Raw genomic sequence first — 24,607 nt, 5'->3', positions numbered from 1 at the left:
TGGAGGATGGCGTGCTTGTATTAGATACCCCAATAGTCTCGAATATGTCGAGGCTCCGGCTGCGCTGCCCACGAAATGCGCGTGCGTCTTAAGGATAGAGCATCTTAGACCAGAACAGCAATTTGCATAAGCTTTTGACACGACTTGTTGACCCGGCTGCCGTGCGTCCGATACTTCATTTCTTTCACCGTTAGCCGTGATGGATTGGAACCTTCCCCACTGCTGCACTTACGGCTGCTGCAACAACACCCATTGATTCGGACCTTGCCTGTCATCTAAGTAAAACACACAAGCCATCATTCCAACGAAGTTTAAGCTTGGAAACTGCGTTCGTACGCACACCTAGCTTCCTTCACCTGCCTAGCCGGCTGTTATCAAATTCCGGCATTGTCTTAGACACAGGGCCGCCTTTTAAGACCCACCCTGCTCCGCCCGGACACTTCGAAACGACCTTTGCGCATCCGCCATCCGCCATCCGCCATCCGTCATCCCTACTTCCCCTAAACTTCGACCTCACATCGCCGAGGTGGCAGAAGCTATCGCTAACATATCAACGGCCGATTGTGCACGCAAAATCGTCGGGAAACCCGAAACAGGCTTCACTCCACATTTGCAGACCTTCTTCACCGTTCTCGCAACCTCGGCTTTCATCGGAAAACAAAGGATACGGCCGGGTGGCGCAATGGCAGCGCGTTGCTTTCCGGTGGCAAAGGTTCTGGGTTCGAGTCCCAGCTCGGTCGATTAGATTTTTGACCCCGATGGGGATTGTCCAAATGACTCTGGAAAACGACTGGTGATGATTTTTTTTTGTGAGACTCATAAAGTCGGGCTGGCTGTTTGCTGGTGGGCCTTGTAGCGTGAAGTGCAACAGGAAGCAACTAACACGGCATCCTGACTCAACAGGGTTTGCGGGGGGGGGGGGGGGGATGGAGAATAATTGCATACAGCGTGCCTTGGGAAACGAAAGCAAGACGAGGTTGCATTTCATGTGCTTTTCCCGGGAGTGGTTACCGAGAAAAAGTAGTAAAGTTCTTTCGTGACTTCATCTGGTGTGTGTTTTGTCATCTACTACAAACCAACAGATTGGGGCATGCATAGACAGAAGCTACCTCAGCTCATCTTCATCAAGTGTGACGCTCAATGATGTCCCCATTAGGTTGTCCTCGCAACAGCCAGAGTCATGGCTATTGCTAGTCTCACTTTCAACGAGTGCATGCTCGATCCCTTCTGTTTTCGAGGCTGGATGTTAGCTAATTAATACCTGAGGCGCGAGACCACCGGACCTACGTGGGCGAATCTGGCATGACTTGATTATCCGACTTGAATGAGGGATGTCCACTAGATACAATCATATGGTATATGAAAACCTCCACGTTCACAAAAAATTCAGGGACATGGTGAGGTGAATGACAATCCAGCTCAATGGATTTTGTCTTCAGACTTTATCAATTGAGTAATAGAGTAAGTAGTGTAAGCTGCTGCTTCCAGCCACTGGACTCTCCATTTCTCTTAACACATTTCGTCAGAACACAGGAAAATAACAGAGCTGCTGCCATCGCATCCTCCAATGTCAACCGCCTCATTAGACGAAGTAAAAGCTCGGAGGAACCATTGGCTCAGGTCCAAAAAGGCTAAAAGGCCGCCGTCTCGCACCAACCATGACGTCCGGCCGCCCTCTCAGCCATCCAGCCAGCCCCGATTCGCGGCGCGCACACGCGGGGGAGAAAATAAAGGCACAATTGCCCATGCTGGAGCCGGACTGTCCTTACGCAGTCCAATGGCGGGCGTTTGCGCACCTACTCTCGTGTTGGGCAAGTCACATCGGCAGGCACCTTGCAAGGCTTGCATGAGGGGAAGAAGGGTAGATCAGCGGGGGTGTTCAGGGGGTAGGAAGGCCGGAATCTGGGGTAAGATCCCTGCGCTCCTCGGCTTGGAGGTGTCGTGAACTGCTGGCTGAGCATGTGTTCGTGATGGGACGGCACAAGTGTTTGTTTTTGGAGGGGAGTTGGGGTGACGGGTGTTCTCGGCCGAGGGGGCATGTGAAGCTTTCTGGTTTCCAGGATTGTGACGGCGCGATACCACGTCGCCTAGATCTTGATGTGGTAATTGAGTGTCCTTGGGCGATGGTGTTTGCGGAGGAACATGACATTGATGGAAGGTCGCTAGATGTGGGATAGGTGTGGTAGGCGGAGGAACAGGAGCCAACATGTAAGCTAAAAATGTAGTCAATGTGACGATGTCAGCGATGATGTTCTGGAATCGTGCGAGACGTGAGTATAAAGAGCGGATTGAGGTCGCGATATTCATGATGGTGTATTCGGTCAATCAGCAGCCTCAGATCCATATTCAGATCCATACCTCTTTATTCAAGCCTAGCTCTCGTTCGTATCAGTCCACAGAGACCTTAACAGCAGACACCATGCTTCTCAAGTTCTCCCTCCTCGGCCTCTTCGCCACCTCCGTCCTCGCCGACGGCGCCGCCATCGTGGCCGCCATGGACGAGATCGCGGCCCAGAATACGGAGCTGGGCGACACCGTGTCGTCCTGGGACGGCGGCCTCTTCGGCACGCTCCCCATCATCATCGACTCCACCAAGCTCCTCATCAAGATCAACGAGGCCACAAAGGTCGCCGAGGACTCGGAGCCGCTCAGCGCCCTCGAGGCCATCGGGGTCGCGCAGTCGACGCAGAAGCTCGCGGGCGGCGTGCAGACCACGCTCACTGCTGTCGTCGACGCCAAGCCCAAGTTTGACAGGCTCCTGCTGAGCCCGGTCATCCTGCTCAACCTCAAGTCGGAGAAGAGCGCGACGGACAAGTTCAGCGCGGCTGTCGTTGAGAAGGTCCCTGAGGCGCTGCAGGCCGCGGCCAAGACGCTGGTTGCTGGGATTGAGACGTCGTTCAACAATGCCATTGCCGCTTACAGCTAAGTCAATGGATGAGTTGGCTGGGGTAGGAACGGTTCTGGGGATGGGACGGTTAATTATAATGAGGAACGACCACTGCTGGGTTGGGGCGGACTTGATGGGACTAAACTATGAATCTCTTCTGTACATACTTGGTGTCTTCTGATTCCTCTTCAGACAGAGCAAGCAAAAATATTGAGTCTATCTCACACATCGTCACAGTTCCAAGCCTGGATCCATGCATCATCACACAATTGGATGGGCAATGCAAGACAAACATACGGCAGCAGCACACAAGGTAGGATATCATGATTTTCATTGATACGAAACTAGGAAACAGGTTGCAGTCAGATGCCTCAGACCGTGACAGGGAAATTCTTCCCACCAATGAGGATTGGTCGGTTATATAGGGCTGACGTTATTCGCTTTTCAGACACTTGCTTTCACCGAGTGGCTATAACTTTTGCGCTTTTGTCTACCGTCATTCCCGTCGATTCGACGGGCAGTGTAAAAAATGTGTAACATAGGAAAACAGAAAGGGCAACGATAGCCAAAGTGTATGAGGCCAGGGATGACATGAGGACATCATGCCACGCCATCCTCAACCGTTTTTTGTCGCATAAATATGCCGGATAGTTCAAATGTTACACCATCGGCTAGATGTGTAGCAAGTTGACGTCCGAGATGCTGCGATGGCGCTTGTGGCCGATGGGCATCTCACTGGATGCCTTGCGCTTTTGCGGCATGGACTCTAGAGGACTGCGTGCCGAGTCACGCATCTGCTTCTTGGATCTTCGGAGGGGTGTCAAGGGAACGGCTGCGGTTTCGAAGCGATCTGACTTGAGACCACGCAGGGCAGTGTAGTTGTAAGGACTGCTAAGAGCGAGAGAGTCTTGCGTGGCCTTGTCGCTCAGAATGAGGCGTTGATTGATCTGGTCGCGACGGAATGCTCCCACGTTGTTGGCGTTGATGTGGGAGTGAAGGTCGATATCGCTTGAAGCGGTGCGTGGGCGAGCAGGGGTAGAGTTTAGGGGATCGGCGTCCCACTGGTTGTCCTCGTCTTCATCGGCAGAGGACCGGCCCTCATCAAACTCGATGAAGTCGCTGATATTGAGAGACTTTTCGACCTCGTCATCCTCCTCCTCGTCGAACCCAACATCCGAGCTCTCATCGGCAGTATTGGGTTCGGACTGGAAGGGGAAGAAGGCTTCGGTAGGTCCCATGGCCTGGGTGTTGAGGTAGTCACCAAAGGTATTGGATGAGAACATTGCACTCATCATAATCTGTGCAGAGCTGCTCATCATGGGAGAAGGTTGGTTTTCATCAATAGGGGCCAGGTATTGGAAGTTGAACTGTTCAGGTGACAGGTCAAGTTGACGGCGACGATGGGGGGTGAAGATCATCATCTTTCGTGAGATGGGGTTAACGACAGCAATGGGCTTTCGCTCAGAGTTGTCGAGGTTGAAACGGCCTACACGCGGCTGGCCGCGGTGGCCCTTGACCGGGTGATCCGTGTCGGAATCATCCCACTGATCCGCGGAGGGTTCGGGGCGCTTAGTCTTGCGGCGGACAACTGGCTCCGGCTCATCTTCTTCAGTGGTATCACCATCAGCTAATTGGGCAAGTTAGCAATCACATATTCTCATGTTTCTCGTCACAAAAGCGCAAACTCACTCTCGTAGCCGTCTAGCTCTTGGGTTTCCTCAAGGGCTGCGACCGGAGTGGACATCTCAGAGACTTCGCCGATGGTCATGGGAGTAGCAATCGGCGTGTCATCATCGCCGAGTTCCTGAACAACAGCCTCAACATCTGAGTCTGCGTCAGGAGCGTACCCATAGGCTCCATGATAATCGCCATGGTAGTCCCAGAAAGAATTTGAGTTTTCAGACTCGTCGTTCTCATCATCCTTCTCAATCTCGCGACGGAAGGCCGGATCGAGAGAGCTTTGGTCGACAAAGATGTCGGGGAAGAAATCGGCATGATCATCCTCCGTATCGGTGGAGTCGGAATCACTCGAGGGGACATCAAAGCGCACGTGGCGCTCCACAGGACGGTGGTGGTGATCAGAAGCAGCACTTTCGTCAACCTCTGACATGATGCCATCCCAACTGGCAGCATCCTCGATATCTGCTGCGCCATCATCTTCGTCTTCTTGCTCCTGTTCCTCCTCTTCCTCTTCATCCTCTTCCTCTTCTTCCTCATCGTCGTCATCATCGTCATCATCCTCTTCTTCTTGGATAATGGGCGGCCGGGGAGGAATCGGGATGCTGGGGACTGGTAGCACCTCGTGGAGTATATGTTCCTCCTCGGCCGCGTCGACATCTTCCTCGTCATCGTCAGACGAATCACTGATATCTTCGACAGCAGAATATCCTCCTTCGTCAGACAGGTCGAAAGATGAGGAAGAGGTAATGGAGTCGCGACGCTTGGCGGCTTTGACTTTCCGAGAGGCTGAGGAAGCCTTGTTGCGAACGTTGCGTGACATGGTGGTGGTTAGGCAGGGGTTGAAACCCAATATGGTAGTACTCGGAGGGGTGAGAATTTGTCTGGATAATCGGCGCTAACAAATGCCGTGTGAATGCCCAACAGTTTATGGTTGTGTATTGTATGTAATTCTCTCTTTTGGTGAGCCTGTTCGTACATGTATGGCGTCTGATTAGTCGTGTCTGTACTCGGGTCGAATAGAGGGAGAGGGAGAGAGTAGTGAGAATAGGTAGGGAGGGGGGTCGTGGAAGTCGAATTAGGTGGAGGTGAAGATATTTTCTTCAAGCGGATAGGCTTCTCGTAGCCCGGTGAATAGTGGGCTTGGTGATCGATTCGGGTGAAATGCGATGCAGACTTCCGTCAATGGGCCAGAGTCGTCCTCTCAATGAGGGCTCTGGACAGTGAAAGCCTGGATAAAACTTCGTCGGGAAACAGAATGGATTGAATGTCTCGATGGGCTGCTGGACTGCAGAGGTGCCTGCGCAGGGGCACCTCCGCAGTGGGCGTTTACAGCTCAGCGAAAGCGGCGGACATGATTCTGGACGAAGTGTGTGTTTTGTTTCTATATCCTTTTGAAGGTTGTAGGGCGACTTCGTTGTCTCGTGGGGTTAAATTGGTTTTGATGGTTGAGATGGAAAAAGAGGAAAAAAAGAGGGAGGAGGACGAGGCACCGGGATTCCGAAAATAATATGGCTCCCCCAGTCGCCCCGTCCCTGGGTGTGGAGCACCCAATCGAACTTTTTTTCTTTTTTTTTTGGTGGGCTGCTACTCCATACTCTGTAGGGATACGTACTGCTGCTGTTCGGTGCTGGTGCTCCTGCAGTTTGTCGCCCAAACTTTTTCCTCCGTGCCTCCTTCTCCAAGTCTCCCGTTTTGGTGGGGTCTCAAGGTGTGGGAATCTGCGGCCCTGCTGTGCCTGCCATTATCTGGTTCGCTTAGAGTGGGTAGCGAGACGGCACTAACCCATATCCGGCACGCCGTCACCGCCTTTTCGCGGTCTGTTCCCCCCCCGGCGCTCCTATGATTGCCCTGCAGGCGCTGAGCATCCGCTGGAGATAGGGCGTCATTCAGTGGATAGAATCAGTTAACTGTGGAGGAAGGGACCCTGTGTGGAAAAAGGCTAGCAACTGCAAGTCAACTGTGCCCCTCTTCGCCCCGAACCTGGCAGGCAGGCAGGCAGGCAGGCATGCACAGCACAGCACAGCACAGCACGCAACCGTGGCAGCAACGTCGACCTCATCAAACGATTTCTGCCCCTCTCTCGACCTGTGTCACCTCACTGTCCTCACTGTCCTGTCTGTTCCAAGCTCTTCGTCCAGACACCCAGTCGATTTTGACCCCTCCATCTGTCGTCACCCGTCAGGGCCAGCCTTGTCCAGATCGAGGGGGAGGGGGAACAAGCTGATCATTCCTCCATTGTGGCAGATCCAATATCTGATCCTTCCTCGTGACCCGCAGAGCACCTCTTGCACGTTGGCCTCTTTCAGTATCTAGAGTTACCATTTGTCGTAGTCTTGCTGATCGAAGATGTTGACCAGAGCAGAAGAGGGAGGCCATCGTACACCGCAATGCAGCGTAGACGCTTCATCCATGAACAGCGGCAAGTCCAGGTGTCAACTGGGAGCAACCCATAGGCTAATACACCAAAGATGGGGAGAGGCGCAGCTGCGGCCTCAAGATTGTGCATTGCGGACCCCACAGAGTCAAGCTCCTGACTCCTGAATTCTGTCTCTTTGCATGTCCAAATTCCTCTCACATAACCCCACTGTTGGCCACATCTGTAGAATCCCTTGTATCCATCCGTACAAAGTACTAGCTCGGGATCTGGCCCACTGCTTGCCTGCACAAGCATCCGGCATCTAGCATGCGTATTAAGTAGGCGGTCTCCTGATTCGCCTCGGTTCGCAAGCTCGTCTGTTCGAGGGGCAGCACCGAGGGGCAATCGAGGGGCCAACTCATCAGTCTACGTCTCCGGTTTCAATGCCAACAGCCACTTGAGCACACCGTAACTTGTCGTTCAAAAAAGTCATTGGTGTTCGGTTGCTCTGTTTGAGAATCGTTGAGTCACTTGCTGACTCCCATTTACGAAACGAGGTCTTTGGTATGTGTTCTGTAGTCATAACGAAAGACTCAAAGCCAAATATCATCTTGCCAAGTACCCGAGGTACGTAGCCTTCGGAGTGGTCGTCCAGATTCAGAAGCACGAACCAGCGAATTGGGACCGAATAACTAACCCATAGAAAAAAAAAAGGGAGAATCGAGCTCCGGCCTAGGTGGGGCCAAGGCTCCTCGGATGTTCGGTGCTGGCCGTAGTGTGAATTATTCGTCACTTTTGCAACCCAATCCAACCGCAATCCATCCAAAGGGTCCAGTGCCTCAATTTCAAATTTTCAACCAGTCATGCGGGAGGAATTGGGATCAGCCTTGGACGGCACTGGTCCGCGTTGTCTGACTTTCTTGTCGTTCATGACTCACTGACGGGAAATGAGGGGTTGACGAGCCGGGTGATGCCTGTGCAGCCCTCAAACATTTGACTACGAGCTTCAGTAAAACTTTGATCGAGGGGCTATTATATGCGAGAATGTGTGTATAGCCGGTGGGTGTGGACGTGCAAAAGGGGGAGAAGAGCTAGCAAAGCTCTTCTCAAGCCGGTACAAGCACCACCACCAGACTGCAGAGAAAGAACATATGGTCCGTTTTGTGCCTTAGGCTTGGCCAGTTGCTGGTTGCCCCTGCGGTGACTACACAAAAGTAATGGTCTGACTCAAAGTCCACGAAAGAGGGATAATGCTGCCACGTTCAGGAACAAAAGCTAGAAATTGTTTGACCAGTCGGGCCGTAGTGTAGTGTCGATGTTGACAGCAGATAGCTTGTAAAGAGGGTGCTTCGCTATACCAACTAAGCTGGTATGTGGCCATGTGAGCAAAAGGAGACGTGAAGTTGGACTGGAGTCTGAATTCCCAGCTCAAGGTCCCTCCCACCTTCGGTCGGACCCGGCGCCTACCAGGAGGTACGTACCGAGAACCAGACCCACCGAGGACTGTGTCTCAGCGGGGAGCACCGTGCCAAAAAAAGTTGGTGGGGGGTGAGATCAGATTCCTGCCAGGGGCATCAGTGCACGTCCCGATCTCCATTGCTTATCTAATCTGCCGGAGCAGCCTCGCTTATCTTATCTCGTTGCCCGGTCATTGCAGTAAACAAGGATTGTGTCTCTTTGTTCCAGCGGCATCATTCGCGCCCCATACGACCCAGCTTTAGATGTTCAACCTCGACGACGAGCATCAATAATACGACAACTGCGTGCCCCCAAGCAGAAACATCGCCAAATTTCTCAATTAATCGACGGCGAAACTTCAACAACAGAGCACATAATGGATTCCTCTTTACCACAAAAGTCTTCCGCAAACCTCTTTCAGGTGTATTTGCGCCTGAGACCGCCTCCAGCTGGCGCAGCTTCGTCCGACAGATTCGTCGATGTCGAAGAGTCACACGAGAGCTCACATCCGACCCATATCACACTGAACCCTCCCAATGACCGCAAGCGCTCAACAGAGAAGTTCGCTTTCACCAGAGTCTTCGAGGAAGAGGCCTCCCAGCTCGATGTCTTCCATTGCACAGGAGTCGCCTCTCTTGTCGAGGGTGTCTTGGCCCCTCATGGTGGACATGGCACCGATGCTTTGATTGCCACCCTAGGCGTCACTGGATCTGGAAAGGTAGACTTGAGCTTTATTCCTTGTTTCATCTTGACCTACTTTTACTAACAAATCATGTAGTCACATACCATTCTTGGCTCGCGCTCAACACGCGGCATGACACAGCTCGCGCTCGACGTTGTTTTCAGATCAATTGGCTCCAACATGTACGATTCACCGACATTGGAGAGCTCTCTACAATCCTCCGATGCCTCGGATGCTACCATCATATCGGCACCGTGTTTCCTCGAGACTGTCTTTGCAGACTTCGGCTCCTCCCTCGGGGGAGGCTCAAGAGCGGGAACTCCGATGCTTGTAGGACCCCCTGTTCATTCCGTCGATTTTCCCTTCCAGTCTTTCGCACGTTGCCAAAGGCAACAGCGAATGCAGCCGCCGGTCGAGTTGACAGGTGTGCGCCTTGTGCCGTCGACACCAGATCATTCGCGGCGCAAGCCTCGCGATGGCCTTTCCACGCCAGTGCGGGAAGATTTCCATATTCACGAAGACGTCACTGAAAAGCACTTCATGGCTGTGACTACAGCATCCAAAGTAAAGAACACAGCTAAACAATTAGTAAAGGGCGAACACTGTCCTCCTCCTACCCCTCGACGAGCTCTCCAACGACCCTCGGCTCTCCCCTCAGCTCCAGATATCAGCTCCGTCAACGTGTCTTCGGATCCCGATTGCGATTATGCCGTTGTTCTTTCCATGTACGAGGTATATAACGACAAGATTTACGATCTCCTAACCCCGCCTATCAAGTCCAACGCCACGAAAGAGTACCGGCGCCGGCCACTGCTCTTCAAATCAACCGAGCAGTCTTCCGACAGAAAGGTTGTTGCCGGGCTAAAGAAGATTGCGTGCACTAACATGCGAGAAGCCAGTATGGTCTTGGAAGCAGGTTTGCATGAGCGTCAGGTTGCCGGAACTGGCAGCAATAGCGTTTCTTCCCGCAGCCACGGATTCTTCTGCGTTGAGGTGAAGAAAAGATCCAGAGCAGGACGCTATCGATCTTGGGCTGGCAACACTCTGACCATTGTTGACTTGGCTGGCAGCGAGCGTGCCCGAGATGCCAAGACACAAGGCGCAACTCTTGCGGAAGCCGGAAAGATCAACGAGAGTCTGATGTATCTCGGCCAGTGTCTTCAAGCGCAGAGCGGTATGGGCAATAGCAGCAAGGTACGTCAAGTCGCCTGTAAACCATCGAACGGGATAAATCTAACGTGAAACGACGTAGCCTACTGTCATGCCATTCCGGCAATGCAAGATGACCGAGCTTCTGTTCTCTAACTCCTTCTCGGCATCATCTTCATCATCTGCGGGTGTTGTGCCTCGTCGGAACGCCCAGCGAGGCATCATGATTGTCACTGCTGACGCACATGGCGACGCGAACGCGACATCCCAAATCCTCAGATACAGCGCCCTTGCGAGGGAAGTAACGATCCCTCGTATTCCCAGCATTACATCAACTATTCTGGCCGACACACCCTCGTTAGCGCACCCGTCGTCAGGAATGAGATCCCCCGATCTGCCTCCACAGCGCCGAGGATACTTTGGTCATGGATCATCTGGCCATCGCAACTTTTCTCCAAATTCCGATAATGGAGACAGAGTTCTCATGGAGCACGCGGCTCTGGAAATTGCTCGTATGCAGGAGGAGATTACCAACCTCCACGTCGAGCTGGACAACGAACGCGAGATGAGAGTTAGCGCGGAAGCACATCTACTCAGCATGGAAGATAGGCTGCTGGAGCTGGAGCAGACGGTTCGCGAGGATTGTATGGCCGAGTTCGACGCTCGCTTCGAGTTGGAGCTGGCCCGCTGGAAATCAACTCTTGCTGCGGAGCAAGAGAAGGGCGAGGAGCATTGGGACCGCAAGATGGAGCTTTTTGAAAAGGGGCTTGGCCTAACGATCGACGACGAGGCCAGCGAGGACAAAGAAAACTTGCTCGTCGAGGACCTCGAAGACGAGAACGAAAGACTTCGACGCGAGAACGAAATCCTGAAGCGTGAGCTTGCGCAAAGAAGCCCAAGCAAGCGGAAGCCGCTCCAGGAACGCGAAGACTTTGGTGGCCGGAAAGGCGGCGCTACTGGTGTGAGCAATTTGGGCCGAAAGATGGAGCAACTACGCGTTAGCAACGAAAGTACAGGCGGCAGCTCAGGAAGCCCCAAAAAGATGCGAAAGCTCGCGACGAAGCGGTGGGAGACGGTTGCCGACGATGATTTCTGATCGACTGCTTTGTACTAAGTCTTTGGGGAGTTGTCTGCGCTGGCGGTTGCGCTTGTTTCTCGGCATATACCCATTGTTGGACCATTCATTCGTTTTCTGTCGGGATTTATACGGTGTTTTCGGGATAGGAGTTTGATGTTGCAACCAGTCTGAAGGATAGACGACTGCCTTACTTACTACACTACTTATTTCACTTATTCTCAAAAGCACTGGTCAGCCGTCCTCCTCGTGACGTATGTCCACTCTGGCTGCTGCCACTAGTAGAGAGGACATGATGTGTGACCCTGCTGATAGGAAATCACCTTTGATCACTTTTCACCTAAACGGCCCCTTTTTTACTCAAATTCGAAACAAGTATCTGCACCATTTTGCTACGATTGAACTTGTTCGATCTTCAACAGCAATTAAAGCCGTCTCACGACATGAGAAACACCGGAAACACCGGAAACTCCAAAAAAAGACAGATGGTATTAACTTAGCCCTCCTCAGCGTCCATGTCGTCGTGACGCCTCTTGCCCTTACCGTTCTTACTACCCCTCAGAGTTGAGCCCTTCTTGCCCTGGTTCTCCATCAAATTCTTCATCTCCATTCTGGCGTGTCTTTGTGCCTCTTCAACGCGGTTCTGGAACACCATGACCTCATCCTTTTGCGTGGGGTACTCGGTCAGCTTCTTGCCGAGGGCGGCCTCGATTCGCAGGTAGATTTCGAGGTCGTATTGCGTGACTAGACTGATGGCAATTCCTGACTTTCCGGCACGGGCGGTACGACCGATTCGATGGATCCTGATACGATTAGCAACCGCACATTCTGTGCTGGAAAGTAGAGGACTTACATAGTCTTGCTGTCCTGCGGCAGGTCGTGATTTATGACAACGTCGACGAGCGGAATATCGAGACCTCTGGCGGCGACGTCCTGGTGATGATTAGTTTGCCGTACCAACAGATTGGCGTGGTATGTGTCATGGACTTACGGTAGCTACAAGGATTTGACGAGTTCCTTCACGGAACCGGGAAAGTGCACCAAGACGGGCAGTCTGGTTGAGCTGGCCGTGCAGAGGAATGGCGGAGAATCCCAAGGCGCGCAGCAAAATCGACAACCGTTGTACCTCCGCAACAGTGCGGGCGAAAATGATGATGCGCTTGCCGGCGAATTCGTTACCAAGGTAGATCAGGTAGGTATCCTTCTGCGTATGGGGAACAAAGCAGTAGTGCTGGATCAATCCCTTGACTGTCTGGTACTTGCTGGAGCTGATGCTGACGCGGACCGGGTCTCTCAAACTGGCCCGGGACAGGCTCTCAATCTTTGTGCTCATCGTAGCAGAAAAGAGGAATGTTCGGCGTTCACGCGGGAGGAACTTGAGGAGGGAGGTGATGGCTGGGCCGAAATCCATGTCGAGAAGTCTGTCGGCTTCGTCCATCACCAGGTACTTCAGCGAACGCAAAGAGAAGCCCTTGGTCTTCTCGAGGTGATCAACTAGACGTCCAGGGGTGGCAACGAGGATGTGAGGGCGCTTGCCCAGAGCAATAGCTTGAGAAACCTGTTGTCCGAGCTGTTAGCACTCTCATAGGCGGTAAAGCATTCAGGGGTTGACTCAACGAAGTCGAGACCGCCAACAATCACGGCGCATCGCAAGTTGATCAGACTACCAAGTGCCTCGAACTGTGCTCCGATCTGTGCCGCCAACTCTCTTGTCGGCGCAAGAACAAGTCCGAAGAAGGGTTGAGGCTTCTCCAAGAGCGCCTGAATAACGGGGAGTGCGAACTGTGGATATGGGTTAGCGGTTGTATAGCCTTGTATTCCGTACAGCAGTGGCGGGTAGAGGAAAGTAGGCATGAAGCAGGAGAACGGCGGGGTATCTGTGATAGTTCTTAGCCACAAGAGGTGCCACATAACATCTCCAGAAGGGTCTTGAACACTTGACGAAGCCTTCATATCCCTCTCGACCTTATGCTGGGCTCTCCTCTCGGGGTGTGGTTCCGAGGTGGGCTCGAAGTGAACAGATGCAAAGAAAATGGTGAACTGACAGCCGCCGTCTTTCCTGAACCTGTCTCGGCCAGACCAATGATATCGCGATTCGCAAGGGCGTGGGGGATCGACTGAGCCTGGATAGGCGTGGGCTTCTTGTATCCGAGAGATTCGCAGGCTTCGCAAAGGGACTCAACGACACCCTAGAGCATCGATATTAGAGACTGTCACAGCCAAAAGGAGGGGTCTCGGGTGCAACTTACAAGCTCCTTGAAGGTCTTGGTCACTTCCTCCGTGGACTCAGCAGTAACATTGGCATTGATCTCGACATCAGAATCAGCATCGGCTTCGACATCGTCTTCGTCCTCGGATTCAGATTCGGCGGCTGGGGGCGGAGAAGCTTCCGCCTCGACTCTGCGAGACACTTTGGAAGATGAGCCCTTTTGCGCAACCTTTTGTCGCTTCGAGGAAGGCATATTGGCCTTTGATGACGACTTTTTCGTCGTCGAGGAAGGCATTTTTGTCGTGAACAGCTCGCTGTGCGATTTGGCGCAAAGAGGGAGAAAAGCGATTGACAAGGACTCGATGCAAAAAGTTTGGCGCGAGCTGATGGATGACATCCCACGCTCCTGGAAAGTTTTTAGTGGGGACATGGATGTTATCAGCACGTGAAGGCTGTTTTTGGTTCTTATCGACCCGGCCCCGCCAAAAAATTTCCTGCAGGCGACCAAAGTATCCCAGGTCTCGTCCCAGGCCCAGATACTTTTTGTAGTTGCGGATTCTGGATCCTCGACAACTTATCAACGTCAAGGTTTTCCAACCCAAGTCAATCACCACCCCGAACCTGCAAAAGATGGCGCGCAAAAGAGTCAAGAAGAGGACGCACGTCGGTGCCAGCACCCCGGCCACCGTCGGCGAGAACAATGGCGCAAAAGACCCCAAGAGCATGGTCATCCGCATCGGCGCGGGTGAGGTTGGCTCCAGTGTGAGCCAGCTTGCTGCCGATTTCCGAAAGGTTATGGAGCCAGGGACTGCTAGTCGAATGAAGGAGAGAAGAGCAAATCGATTGAAGGACTACGTTGTCATGACTGGCCCCCTTGGCGTCACTCACCTGATGCTCTTCTCACGATCCGAGAGCGGTAACACCAACTTGCGCGTGGCCCTCACACCTCGAGGCCCTACGCTGAACTTCCGAGTCGAGAAATATTCTCTTTGCAAGGACGTGCAAAAGGCCCAGAGACGCCCCAAGGGTAGCGGAAAGGAGCAGATTGCTCCGCCATTGGTACGAAATCAATCGCTCTACTCGCTTGGGTCCCTGCTAACCAATTCTAGCTCGTCATGAACAACTTCCACACCCCCGACGCCGACGCAACATCCAAGGTGCCCAAACACCTCGAAACCCTGGTGACCTCTGTGTGGTCCAGTGTTTTCCCTCCGCTGAACCCGAATGCGACGCCCCTGAGTAAGATCAAGCGCACATTACTGCTTAACCGCGAAAAGGACCCGGAGAACGAGGGATCTTTCATCATCAACATGCGACACTATGCCATTACCACACGTTCAACAGGAATTTCAAGGCCGCTCCGAAGACTCGAAAAGGCAGAAAAGCTGTTGGCGTCAAAGACAAACGGAAAGGGGGGTGTGCCGAACCTAGGAAAGTTGGAAGATATCGCCGATTTTCTTCAGGGCGGAGAAAACGGCGATGGATACCTGACGGATGCCACCAGCGGAAGTGAGCTCGACAGCGACGCCGAGGTTGAGGTCAAGGAACAGAAGGCTCAGAAGATCAGGAAGAGCGCTGCCCCGGTTGACGACGACATGGCCGATGAGGATGATGCCGTCGAAAAGCGCGCCGTCAAGCTTGTCGAGCTGGGACCTCGTATGCGCCTGCGTCTAACCAAGGTCGAGGAAGGCTTGTGCTCTGGAAAGGTCATGTGGCACGAGTATGTCCATAAGTCTAAGGAGGAGGTAAAGGAGTTGGAGAAGCGCTGGGAGCAGAGGCAGAAGGAGAAGGAGGCCAGGAAAAAGCAACAAAAAGAGAACGTCGACAAGAAGCGGAAAGCCAATGCCGGGAAGGGCAAGGAAGCTGATGACAGTGACGTGGACATGGACTATGACGACGAATTTGACAGCGATGGTCTGGCTGGCGATGCCGAATACCAGGTCAATGAGGCCATGGAGGATGCGGGCGAGTGGGAGGACGAAGAAGACGAGATTACCAAAGGCTGAAAACTGCGATGCGCGTAGTCTCTTGGCCCTCGCTAAAATAATACCCAAGAGGGACATTTTTGATCACTTTCTAATGCAAGCCCATTCCAATGACATTAAGACAGAGTTCTGTTCAGCCACTCTCTCCGTGTTCGAGAAGACGTAGCTCCAAGAGCCGTCGGAGCTTCAAAGAGATCGAAACCATGACACCCGCCGCCCCAAATATGAAGGTCAGCTCGAATCCCGCTCTGCCACAGTCTAGAAGCATAAGCAACGTCTTCGTCTCGGAAAGGCTCGGCTGCCCCTGCGTCAATGTTAGGCTGGCGGCAGGCCAGAAAGGGTTGTAGCCCTGCCAGGCGCTACGTACGGGCTAACACTGCCGGTGCCCGTCTTCTCTCCCAAGACACACGACCAAGCGTATCTGCCCCAAGCTGTATAGAAACCGCGCGCGCCCTCGTATTGCAATGCTGAGGTTGTGTTTAGGCGGTCGTCGAGCATTGGACACACGAGAAGCTGCGCACAAAGCGCCGGTCCTTTCCGATCACGAGCGAGAAGTGCTGTTCCAGCTGCGAGACCCCCGCCTGCCGATACACCTGCGACCATGAAACGGCTCATATCAAGACCGAACTCACTGGAATGGCCAGCGACCCAAAGCAGAGCAGCGTAGCAGTCCTCCACGAGTGCCGAGCCGTGATTTTCTGGCGCGAGGCGATAGTCAACACTGAATATGACAGCGTCGACATCTTTCACGGCGTCGGTAACAGCAGCCAGACTAAAGTAAGCCGTGCCCTTAACCATGCCGCCGCCATGATAGAAAATGATGGCTGGTTTCGGTTTGCCGGGATGATTAGCAGCCTTTGGATGCAACACAAGGACTGGTATATCGCCTAACGGACCAGGAACCCGGATTGCCTCAACATATATGGCTGGATCTGATCGAATGGCATCAATACGTGTCGCTTCTGCTTCACTCGATCTCTCATCCTGGCGTACTTGAAGGAGCTCTTCAAGATTGGACGGGATGGGCAGTCGTTCCTTGTAAAGAAGCGTTTTCAACAGTTCAGAATCGTAAGGCAGAGGACGGGAGACGATCTGTCTTGTTGGAGAAGTTACCATGCTGGCATCCAATCAAGAATGATGCTTGAAAGAAAGGGCGAAGTTAAAACCTAGAGAATCGAGAAATCAAGTTTGGTCTTGTCGAGCTTAGTACGGCTGGAAATCAGAGAGCGCAGTACGGAAGTAGAAACATTACATGATTCCGGACTTATCTCATTGGCTCGACAAGTTGGAAAGATGGCATCGGACCTGGAGGCTGTGGTTGCAAAGCAAGAGCTAGGCCAATTCAAGTACAAGTCTCCACGATCCGTTCCAAGAATACGAAGGACGCTTGCTTTTCCGTGCAGATACCCCAATCTCAGTCGACGATTGCAGGTTCCCTAGATCGATCAAGTCTGTTCCACAAGGATTCATCGTGTCACAGCTATCATTTACACTGATAATGCAAGGAGAGTCCTGTTTGCGGGCTCGTTTTATTGCCAGATTGGGACTGTTTCATTCGTGAGGCATATCACCAGCTAGCCTCCAGGAGTCATTTGTGATATGGCATTTTCTCCGCTACTCATCGATAAGAAGTCAGAGGTCTCTCTGTACTAGCGCCATGAGAAGTCTCTTCTAACCTCTTTGACCTTCTGTCGCTGTTCCTGCGGAGTTGAGAGCCTTGATCATGTCCCAGTCAATGTTGGGACCTTTGAAATTCTTCCGCCCATCAATGAACCAAAACAGAAGCACAATGCCCAGAAGCCCGACAAGAACGACACAGGTGTAGTTCATGGAGCCAGCCGTCACTGGCAACGTTGGTGGCATGCAAATGAACACCCCCAGAATTACAATCCACAGGACAGAAAACACGTTACAAACGTACCCAAACCAGCCCAAGTTCAGATAGCGAGGAGGAAGAGATTTGTTCCGGCCCTGGAATAGAAGGATCCCCTGCGGTACCACATACGTGATACTCAGGAACAGAACTGCCGAAGTTACGATGGAGTTGAAGGCTGTGGTTGAAGCCAAGTACAGCAGTCCGTACAGACAGGCGAAGACGTACGATGCGATCGTTGCCCGCAGAGGCAGTTCCCGCTTTTCGTCAATCTTGGAGAAATACCTTGAGAATGGTACTCCGTGCTGCACAGACTATCAGTCATTGCCGCAAGAGTTGGAAGAATACTTACATCGCGAGCAAATGCCCATGCTAGCCGGCCGCCAGTCACCCATTGAGATGGTATGCAGACTGAAGAAAGTCAGATCCGGACCAGAGTGTGTCACTAGAGGACCGAGAGTTTGGGACCAACCTAGATATACAAGCAGAATGTATGCGAAAAGGAACAGAGTGACATCTTCGTTACCAGTCCTAAGTAATCAAACGTCATTAGTTTTGTTTCACCATGTGGAAGAAGGGGTTGACTGACGCTTGGTTGATCAGCTCCAAACTTGGAAGTCGGGCCGAAGTGACAGCGTCCAACCCAGTCATGAAGAACATCAGTGCTAGTAACAGTGGGAAGGCCGTGCCCAAACCTATGAAGATCGTGAGCATCATTACCTGAGGAACTCGCCTTCCCGGCTGTGATATTTCCTCGCTGATGTGAATTGCTTGTTCAGGATTAGTAACGGAGCAGACCGTTCCGAAGATCTATAGAACAGCTGCGTACCTCCATCGGTCCCACCAAAAGCGTACATAGCATTAGTGATTCCTAAGATCCAGGCGACCCCTGGTGACCAGCCACTGGATCCGAGTCCAGACTGTGTGATGAAGGATGAGGGCGTAGTGTGCTTATGCATGCCGGTGGTTACACATAGGACGATGAAAAAACCGATCAAGGAGGAATAGAGCGAAATTTGAACGGTCAAAGTAATCTTCTTTGACGTGAAGACCACCGGAAGCACTTGAAGTCGTTGGTCACTGGTCAGAGCCACAGGCAAGAAGGAGGGCTTAGCAGTTGAAGAAGGTATAACGCACTTGTGACAGTTGCCGTTCCAACATAGATCAGGTAGATCTGCCACTGAGTTCCTTCGAAAGCAGGATGCCAAAAGCCAATCATTCCTGAAAGGGTTGCGGCGAACAGAGATGTCCCAGAGCATCTGTCAACATGTAGTCAGCTTTGTGGATTTCACATGCAGAGAATCAACAGGATTGAACGGACGTGACGATCCACCAAGCCAGCGTTGACATCCATCCAACCAAATATCCCGCAAACCGTCTCGTATTGGCAGGTGCCATGATGTAGCAGAAATGATATTGACCACCGCTTGACTATTACCCCAAGATGATTAGTCCAAAGTATCATGCAATACATCAGGGGCATGGGATGCTGTTGTCAACTTACCGGAAATGCTGAAGCAATTTCACTTAGGCCAAGGGTGATGATGAATTGGGCCACGAAAGCAGCCAAGAGGCCGAACAAGCAAGATTGGGGCCCACCGTATATCAGGTTTTGTCCGAAGTTGCTCTATCACAGCCGTCAGCTGGTAAAAGATCCCTCCATGACCATGACGTCCGACAACGTACGAGGTATCCAACCCATGAGTTGGTGATGGAGAAACCCAGGCCTAGAGCTGACATCCAGCTGAACTGGCGCCGCATGGCCGTGTTATGGCCATTGGCCCTCAGAATGATATCGTCTACATCCACCGGGCCGCCAAATGTGCCATTAGAGATGATACCTTGGTCATGTGATTTCGAGGGGAGGAGAGAAGGTTTGGTGTCTGCTGCTGGTTTGGTAGGGTCTTTTTCGGAAGAGACAGATGTTTTGCGATTGGAAGTATTCATCTTGCTAAGATTTACAAATCGAAAGTTTCCAAATGATGTCTCTCTTGACCAATGACTTGCAGAAGTAAATTGTAGAATAGATCATAAACTTACGCCACCACAACACTGCTCGCCGAACATGGGAGCCTGCTCCAAAGTTTTATATTTTCAATGAAATCTGCCGTACGAACATAGCCAACAACGTTGCAATAAAACGAAGGCATCCCGCCTATCTTGACCCGACTGCACCCCTTATCTGGGTTGCAATGATAGACTACACTGTCGCTCATTGCATGGCTGTGGCGGTGCGGTATCAAGGTAATTGGCGACGTGAACACGCTCGCGATATCTTCAGGCAGCCGGTCGCCCGAAACATTGGCCTAACCCCCGCGTTTAGGCCCATCCCCAGATTCTGAATCTCCAATGGAGTGTTTGTTATCTCAATACGGCTTGCGTATACCGCAACACTGCATCAGGCGCCTAATCTGTGGACTTGGCCATTCCAAGCCGGTTGGTGGACATATTCAATGTGTGCTACACTGGGTTATTATCGTCATGTGAGAACCGGACTCGCCACGTTGACCCAGCCTCGATGGCAAAGGTTGCAGGTGGAAGGCTGGTGTTTCTGTGTTCCTCAAACCGTGCGGACCTAGGCCGGAGTTGTTGGCTGCATCCATGTGCTGCTGCATGAAATGCGGAATGATCGTGGCTGATCTGGTTGACCCCACCCCTCACATGAGTGCGTTCTTATTCCGTTTTAGGAAGTATTCCCAGCGTTTCCAGTCGAGGCAAAGGTAGACTTCGCCCGCCAACCTACTTTTGTGCGGAGTAGCAAGCATAGCCCTGTTACGACTCCCTTTCTCAAGCAGCGATTGTACATGAGACTGTGTACAATAGACCAAAGTCTATAAACTATTTTCTATTTGCAAAGTCGCCATAGCCCCAGCACGCGATTGTTGAGTTCGGTTTATCGTTTTCTCACAATACCCATTGTTTTTGGACTTTGAAAGGGATTGCGCCTTCCTCTACTACAATGTCCGGCATGAGCACCAAGTACGGGCCTGAGGTCCAGAAGGTCTCCGCAGACACCCCAGTGGACGACATCATCTACCTCCTTAAGCGTGACGGGGGCGTCTTCGTTAAAGCCCTTGTTCCTGTCGCCAGTGTTGACAAGGCTCACGAAGAATGTCGCGAGCGTCTTGAGAATGACGTGGAATGGAACGGCTCGTTCTTTCCAAGTAAGTATTTCAACTCCAAATACAAATGTTGGACGGCCTGATATGTTTGTGCTGACGCACGGTTATCACAGAAGAGACTCAGCGGGCACCGGCCTTGTTAGCTCTTAGTCCTACGTATGCCAAAACGCAAGTCATGAATCCAGTTTACCAAAAGGTGTGTGAGCACTTCTTGACCACTCGAAGCTGGTTCTGGTGGGGAAACGAGAAGAAGGAATCTGTGTCGAAGCCATATGTTCACTCTTGCACTGCTATGAGCATTGGGCCTGGTGGCAAAGCTCAGCCCTTGCACCGAGACGACTACATCAGCCACAACTTTCACCAGGAGGTGAGTGAATGGGATGATGAACGAGATAAGAACCGGGAGACCGCTGTTGGGCTCTTCGTGGCTGGCTGCAAAGTCACCAAGGAGAACGGCGGGACCCAATTCATCCCCCGAAGCCATTTGTGGTAAGTAACAACCCCTATCAATGCGAGCGCCGGGGCGCTGTTCTGCGACGGGCTCTCGGTGTAATTGGCCTCCGGCCTTGGGAGACAGATGAACTAATACCCTGTTCTCGAAGGGGTACTGATAGACACATGCCGCCTCTAGTAGAAGAGTGCATCTACGCCGAGATGGAGAAAGGCGATGGCTTTATCATGCTGGCCTCCGCGTTCCATGCTGGAGGTCATAACACAACAAAGAACGAGAGACGACTCGTGTTTGCAACCTTCTCGATTCGGGGCTACCTTCGACAGGAGGAGAACCAGTTCTTGTCTGTGCCCCAGGATGTTGCAAAGAAGTTAGACCAACCCATCCAGGAGTTTATGGGATATTCGATGAGCGACCCGGCCTGTGGGTATGTTGATCAAATGGATCCCATCTTTTTGCTCCGGCCCGAATTGAAGGGCGACGGGCGTCCTTCCGACTTTTAATGAAGAGAGTTGGATCGCAGTCGACCAGGAGTGTACGGAAATTGGAAACCTTGTTTCAACCCAGTCGGGGAAAGTTGAGGATAGTCTAACTTTAGTGCTGTAGCAAGTAGCTTGAGACAATGAATCATCGGGTAAAAACCTGCACAAGCTGTGGAGGCAAGAACAAGATTTACACCGTCGCCAAACCGACGTTTTTCAACATCACGTGTGAAAGCATTCGACTTGGTTATTATTACTTGAACACACGTCTATTCTGATGCTCACTTCCTGCTTGCGTTTCCCGCGCGAAAGAGGAAAGACCGATCCTAAACGACGATTTTGTGTTCTGGTCTTTTGCAATCTTATACAAATATCATGGAACTTATGCCCTTGATGATGTCGGTCACAATCACCATTCTAATGTTCACCATAGCAACAAATAACAGCGGTAACTCCACGTGATTCGGGATCATCTTCAGCGACAAAGCCTCAAGCAAACAATGTAGGGATTGATGTTTTGCCCAAGCCTTCCGGAAACCAACGATGGAAAAGCTAATGATGATCATGGTTCGACCGAATTTGATGTACTTCACATCATGTGGCTGCTAGTATGAGGCGCCAGGCTGGGGACAACACGCTGTCCAAAATGCTAACGAGTTTGTCGCCTCCAAGTAGGTAATATGGTCTGGTGGCTGTCCCCGGCGCGGAATTCAGATTCCTTTGTCATGACTCCACCACCACCTTAGCGGATGCTGCTTACGCCGCGCACCTGTGCTACGTACCTCGCCTCTCTAGGTTTACGGCTGTACGAAATACATGGATTGCCCAAGCGTCCAGTCTTGAACAGCCAACATGAACCCAACACCAGGCGAGACTCTTTGGTCCGTCAGTCCTTCTTTCACTTGCTCTCAACCCTTGGTCGCATAGTTGCGCACAAATTTGGTGATAACTCCTCACGACAAGATCTAGGAGATACGGATGCAAGATGCGCGCCAACATCGCCATGGCCAGGGGCTCAAAAGCCGTCAGAAAAGGTCAGCCCAGTTCTCCCCCCTCCTGCTCTGGATCTTTTACCAGAAACTGCACTAGAGAGCACTCACTCCCTGCTGGAGTCTTGTTGAGCCAGATTGGGAACAAGTTTCAGCAGCTGCACCAGCAAGACATTCTGTCACTCATGCTCTCTGAGCGTGTGATTTACTACCCGATTGTGCTTCGATTCCCGCTCCAGCTTCGTCGCTAACTATCAACAGATCCAGCCTGCGGAACCTGTAGGAAGAAGTGCCGCAAGTGTGACCGCGCGCGTCCTGTCTGTAATCGATGCAAGTCAAAGGGCTTGCATTGTGAGGGATATCCTCCTCGATTTCAATTCTGCGAGTCTTTACAGACGCCCAATTTGATAACAGCTAGCGATGAGCGGGAGCCAGAAGAGGACCAAGAGCGCGCCCAGCCTAATGTCCTACCCACCAACGAGCTTACCCCCGCCCAAAACCTGAGCTCACCAGCATCGACTCAAAATTCGCTATCTTCAGATCACCCGAGCCAATGCCGCCGCTTGCTCCAGACTTTGTCACAGGGCGCTTCTCCAGCTTCGCCCCAGGATCGATCCCTTGGTGCCCCGTCACCGTCACCGGCGACAATTATTGGGCACCCAGTCGACGATCTTCTTCTCACGGGCAATAGCCAGAAACTGCTTGTTTACTGTAAGTCGCGCATTGGACCATCCGAGTCTGCCATTTTCTCTTGACCGACGCGACATCATCATTTCTGACAACCAGCCGTAGTCGACAAAGAGCTAAGCCCACATTTAACAATTGTCGTTGAAGGCGCAGACAACCCGTTTCGCGTACATGTCCTTCCACTGGCCTACAATCACACAGGCGTTCTCCATGCAGTCCAGGGACTTACTGCGTGCCATCTGCACCTATCACCATCAGGCGCCAACCAGGTTGATATGGCCACTGCCTTGCAACATCGCGTTGCTGCATTGAGCGGTCTTAGCTCCCTCTTAATCAAGGAAGAGATTTACGGACTCACAGAGGCTGAAGAAGAGGCTGTTCTAGCCATCATATTTCTGTTGGTACTTCATGATGTGAGCTCCATTTCAAGTTCCTTCACACCACGAGTCAGGTTGGCTAAGCAATGACATGCACGATGCGTAGATATGCGAGTTGGGAATATCTGCCCATGCTGTTCATTTGAACGGTGTGTCATTCCTTTGTGGAAGAATTGCATCTCCTTTGGTAAGGGTACAGCGATCTGCAGCAACCATATTCTTCTTGTCTGCGTTATCATGGCAAGTTCAGTACTCATATCCAATCCCAAGACTCTCCAATAACAAGTATGACGGTCAGGTTGGATGTTTTGAGAGGTTTTAGTGGTGCCGAAAAGCTCACCTATTCCGAGAACGTCAGGAAATGTGTTGCAAACATAACCAGTCCACACGCAGCCTTGCATACTTTGGTCGGCTGTCCCGCCGTGATATTCCTCAAGATTGGGGACGTAATAGCGGCAGCCAAGCAACATATGCAAGGGATGTTATCTACAGTCAACTTTCAGACCAAACTAGATGAGGCGGAGAGAACTTTTCGCGACCTCGATCTAGACGCGATCGAATATCCCACACCGCATTCGGAATGGAGACAACTTGCGGAGGCCTATCGACATGCTAGTCTGCTGAGGACCTTACGATGGCCTGATACGTTCGCAATTCCCTGCGAAGACCAGAAAATCAGATCATCGGTATCGGCGATCCTGGATTGCTGTGCAAATGTTCCGATGGAATCACCATTCTTCAAGCGGCTGTTGTTCCCTCTCTTTCTGGCAGCAACCGAGACATCTGAAAGACACCAGATACACTACGCTAGCCTTTGTATCGGAAAAATCCGACGTTCCACAGGATTCCAACATGCAGCTATGATGGAAGTCCTTGAAGGAGTTTGGGCGGAAAGAAAACTGAAGACCCGGGGCTGGACGAACGTTCCCTGGATGGAATTCGTGAGTACAACGTATCATTGCTTGGTTCGGGACTTATACTCATCGGCCTATAGACTTGCTCTGAAAGTATTCAGCAGCAGCATGCTTATCTTTTCTTCTGAGGTAAAAAAGGTGCCAAGGCATATATGGCTCACGGTCTCATGGTCCGGTACCACGAAATAGAAGTCCCGGCCGATACGTCGTAACAAGCAATCCCCTATCGTG

At 52.0% G+C, this 24,607-nt stretch overlaps 10 protein-coding genes and 1 non-coding gene across 11 annotated transcripts; 6 read left to right on the top strand and 5 right to left on the bottom strand.

Annotated features, from left to right (window-relative positions):
* The first annotated feature begins 668 nt into the window (after positions 1-668).
* On the top strand, positions 669-740 carry BDP81DRAFT_t275. Its single transcript has one exon. It is a non-coding gene; the product is annotated as a tRNA-Arg (tRNA).
* Positions 741-1,313: 573 nt separating this feature from the next.
* Positions 1,314-2,315, bottom strand: BDP81DRAFT_435505 (uncharacterized protein). Its single transcript, XM_060591053.1, has 2 exons — positions 1,527-2,315; positions 1,314-1,461 (listed from the first exon to the last, which is right to left on the bottom strand). The coding sequence occupies exon 1, from the start codon at positions 2,305-2,307 to the stop codon at positions 1,867-1,869; it is 441 nt and encodes a 146-aa protein (XP_060441279.1). The 5' UTR covers positions 2,308-2,315; the 3' UTR covers positions 1,314-1,461; positions 1,527-1,866.
* Positions 2,316-2,319: 4 nt separating this feature from the next.
* On the top strand, positions 2,320-3,185 carry BDP81DRAFT_355686 (hydrophobic surface binding protein A-domain-containing protein). Its single transcript, XM_060586292.1, has one exon. It carries the CDS (start codon positions 2,420-2,422, stop codon positions 2,924-2,926), a length of 507 nt encoding a protein of 168 aa, XP_060441278.1. The 5' UTR covers positions 2,320-2,419; the 3' UTR covers positions 2,927-3,185.
* A 373-nt stretch (positions 3,186-3,558) lies between these two features.
* Positions 3,559-5,387, bottom strand: BDP81DRAFT_452765 (uncharacterized protein; the record flags this gene model as incomplete). The annotated part of the gene is made up of 2 exons (XM_060592774.1): positions 3,559-4,514; positions 4,577-5,387. 2 exons carry the CDS (start codon positions 5,385-5,387, stop codon positions 3,559-3,561), a joined length of 1,767 nt encoding a protein of 588 aa, XP_060441277.1.
* Positions 5,388-8,757: 3,370 nt separating this feature from the next.
* Positions 8,758-11,308, top strand: BDP81DRAFT_397588 (kinesin motor domain-containing protein; the record flags this gene model as incomplete). The annotated part of the gene is made up of 3 exons (XM_060588341.1): positions 8,758-9,099; positions 9,160-10,257; positions 10,316-11,308. The coding sequence occupies 3 exons, from the start codon at positions 8,758-8,760 to the stop codon at positions 11,306-11,308; spliced, it is 2,433 nt and encodes an 810-aa protein (XP_060441276.1).
* A 475-nt stretch (positions 11,309-11,783) lies between these two features.
* On the bottom strand, positions 11,784-13,749 carry BDP81DRAFT_327901 (DEAD/DEAH box helicase; the record flags this gene model as incomplete). Its single annotated transcript, XM_060585172.1, has 6 exons — positions 11,784-12,090; positions 12,141-12,220; positions 12,279-12,845; positions 12,905-13,069; positions 13,333-13,476; positions 13,537-13,749. 6 exons carry the CDS (start codon positions 13,747-13,749, stop codon positions 11,784-11,786), a joined length of 1,476 nt encoding a protein of 491 aa, XP_060441275.1.
* A 377-nt stretch (positions 13,750-14,126) lies between these two features.
* Positions 14,127-15,502, top strand: BDP81DRAFT_327757 (brix domain-containing protein; the record flags this gene model as incomplete). Its single annotated transcript, XM_060585159.1, has 2 exons — positions 14,127-14,555; positions 14,606-15,502. 2 exons carry the CDS (start codon positions 14,127-14,129, stop codon positions 15,500-15,502), a joined length of 1,326 nt encoding a protein of 441 aa, XP_060441274.1.
* Positions 15,503-15,597: 95 nt separating this feature from the next.
* Positions 15,598-16,797, bottom strand: BDP81DRAFT_483640 (Alpha/Beta hydrolase protein; the record flags this gene model as incomplete). Its single annotated transcript, XM_060595071.1, has 2 exons — positions 15,845-16,797; positions 15,598-15,801 (listed from the first exon to the last, which is right to left on the bottom strand). The coding sequence occupies exons 1-2, from the start codon at positions 16,595-16,597 to the stop codon at positions 15,598-15,600; spliced, it is 957 nt and encodes a 318-aa protein (XP_060441273.1). The 5' UTR covers positions 16,598-16,797.
* A 170-nt stretch (positions 16,798-16,967) lies between these two features.
* BDP81DRAFT_498703 (amino acid/polyamine transporter I) lies at positions 16,968-19,301 on the bottom strand (the record flags this gene model as incomplete). Its single annotated transcript, XM_060595469.1, has 10 exons — positions 16,968-17,659; positions 17,707-17,765; positions 17,827-17,885; positions 17,944-18,124; positions 18,184-18,417; positions 18,492-18,613; positions 18,676-18,785; positions 18,859-18,981; positions 19,041-19,153; positions 19,196-19,301. 10 exons carry the CDS (start codon positions 19,299-19,301, stop codon positions 17,153-17,155), a joined length of 1,614 nt encoding a protein of 537 aa, XP_060441272.1. The 3' UTR covers positions 16,968-17,152.
* Positions 19,302-20,154: 853 nt separating this feature from the next.
* On the top strand, positions 20,155-21,615 carry BDP81DRAFT_381134 (phytanoyl-CoA dioxygenase). The gene is made up of 3 exons (XM_060586873.1): positions 20,155-20,518; positions 20,590-20,965; positions 21,079-21,615. Exons 1-3 carry the CDS (start codon positions 20,314-20,316, stop codon positions 21,428-21,430), a joined length of 933 nt encoding a protein of 310 aa, XP_060441271.1. The 5' UTR covers positions 20,155-20,313; the 3' UTR covers positions 21,431-21,615.
* A 702-nt stretch (positions 21,616-22,317) lies between these two features.
* BDP81DRAFT_435492 (fungal-specific transcription factor domain-containing protein) lies at positions 22,318-24,607 on the top strand. Its single transcript, XM_060591052.1, has 6 exons — positions 22,318-22,443; positions 22,660-23,109; positions 23,191-23,498; positions 23,569-23,702; positions 23,761-24,403; positions 24,457-24,607. Exons 1-6 carry the CDS (start codon positions 22,395-22,397, stop codon positions 24,502-24,504), a joined length of 1,632 nt encoding a protein of 543 aa, XP_060441270.1. The 5' UTR covers positions 22,318-22,394; the 3' UTR covers positions 24,505-24,607.

The sequence above is a fragment of the Colletotrichum phormii genome (genome assembly GCF_030913505.1).
Source record: "Colletotrichum phormii strain CBS 102054 chromosome Unknown BDP81scaffold_20, whole genome shotgun sequence".
Lineage (NCBI taxonomy): Eukaryota > Fungi > Ascomycota > Sordariomycetes > Glomerellales > Glomerellaceae > Colletotrichum > Colletotrichum phormii.
This window is presented reverse-complemented; position numbering and strand designations above follow the sequence as displayed.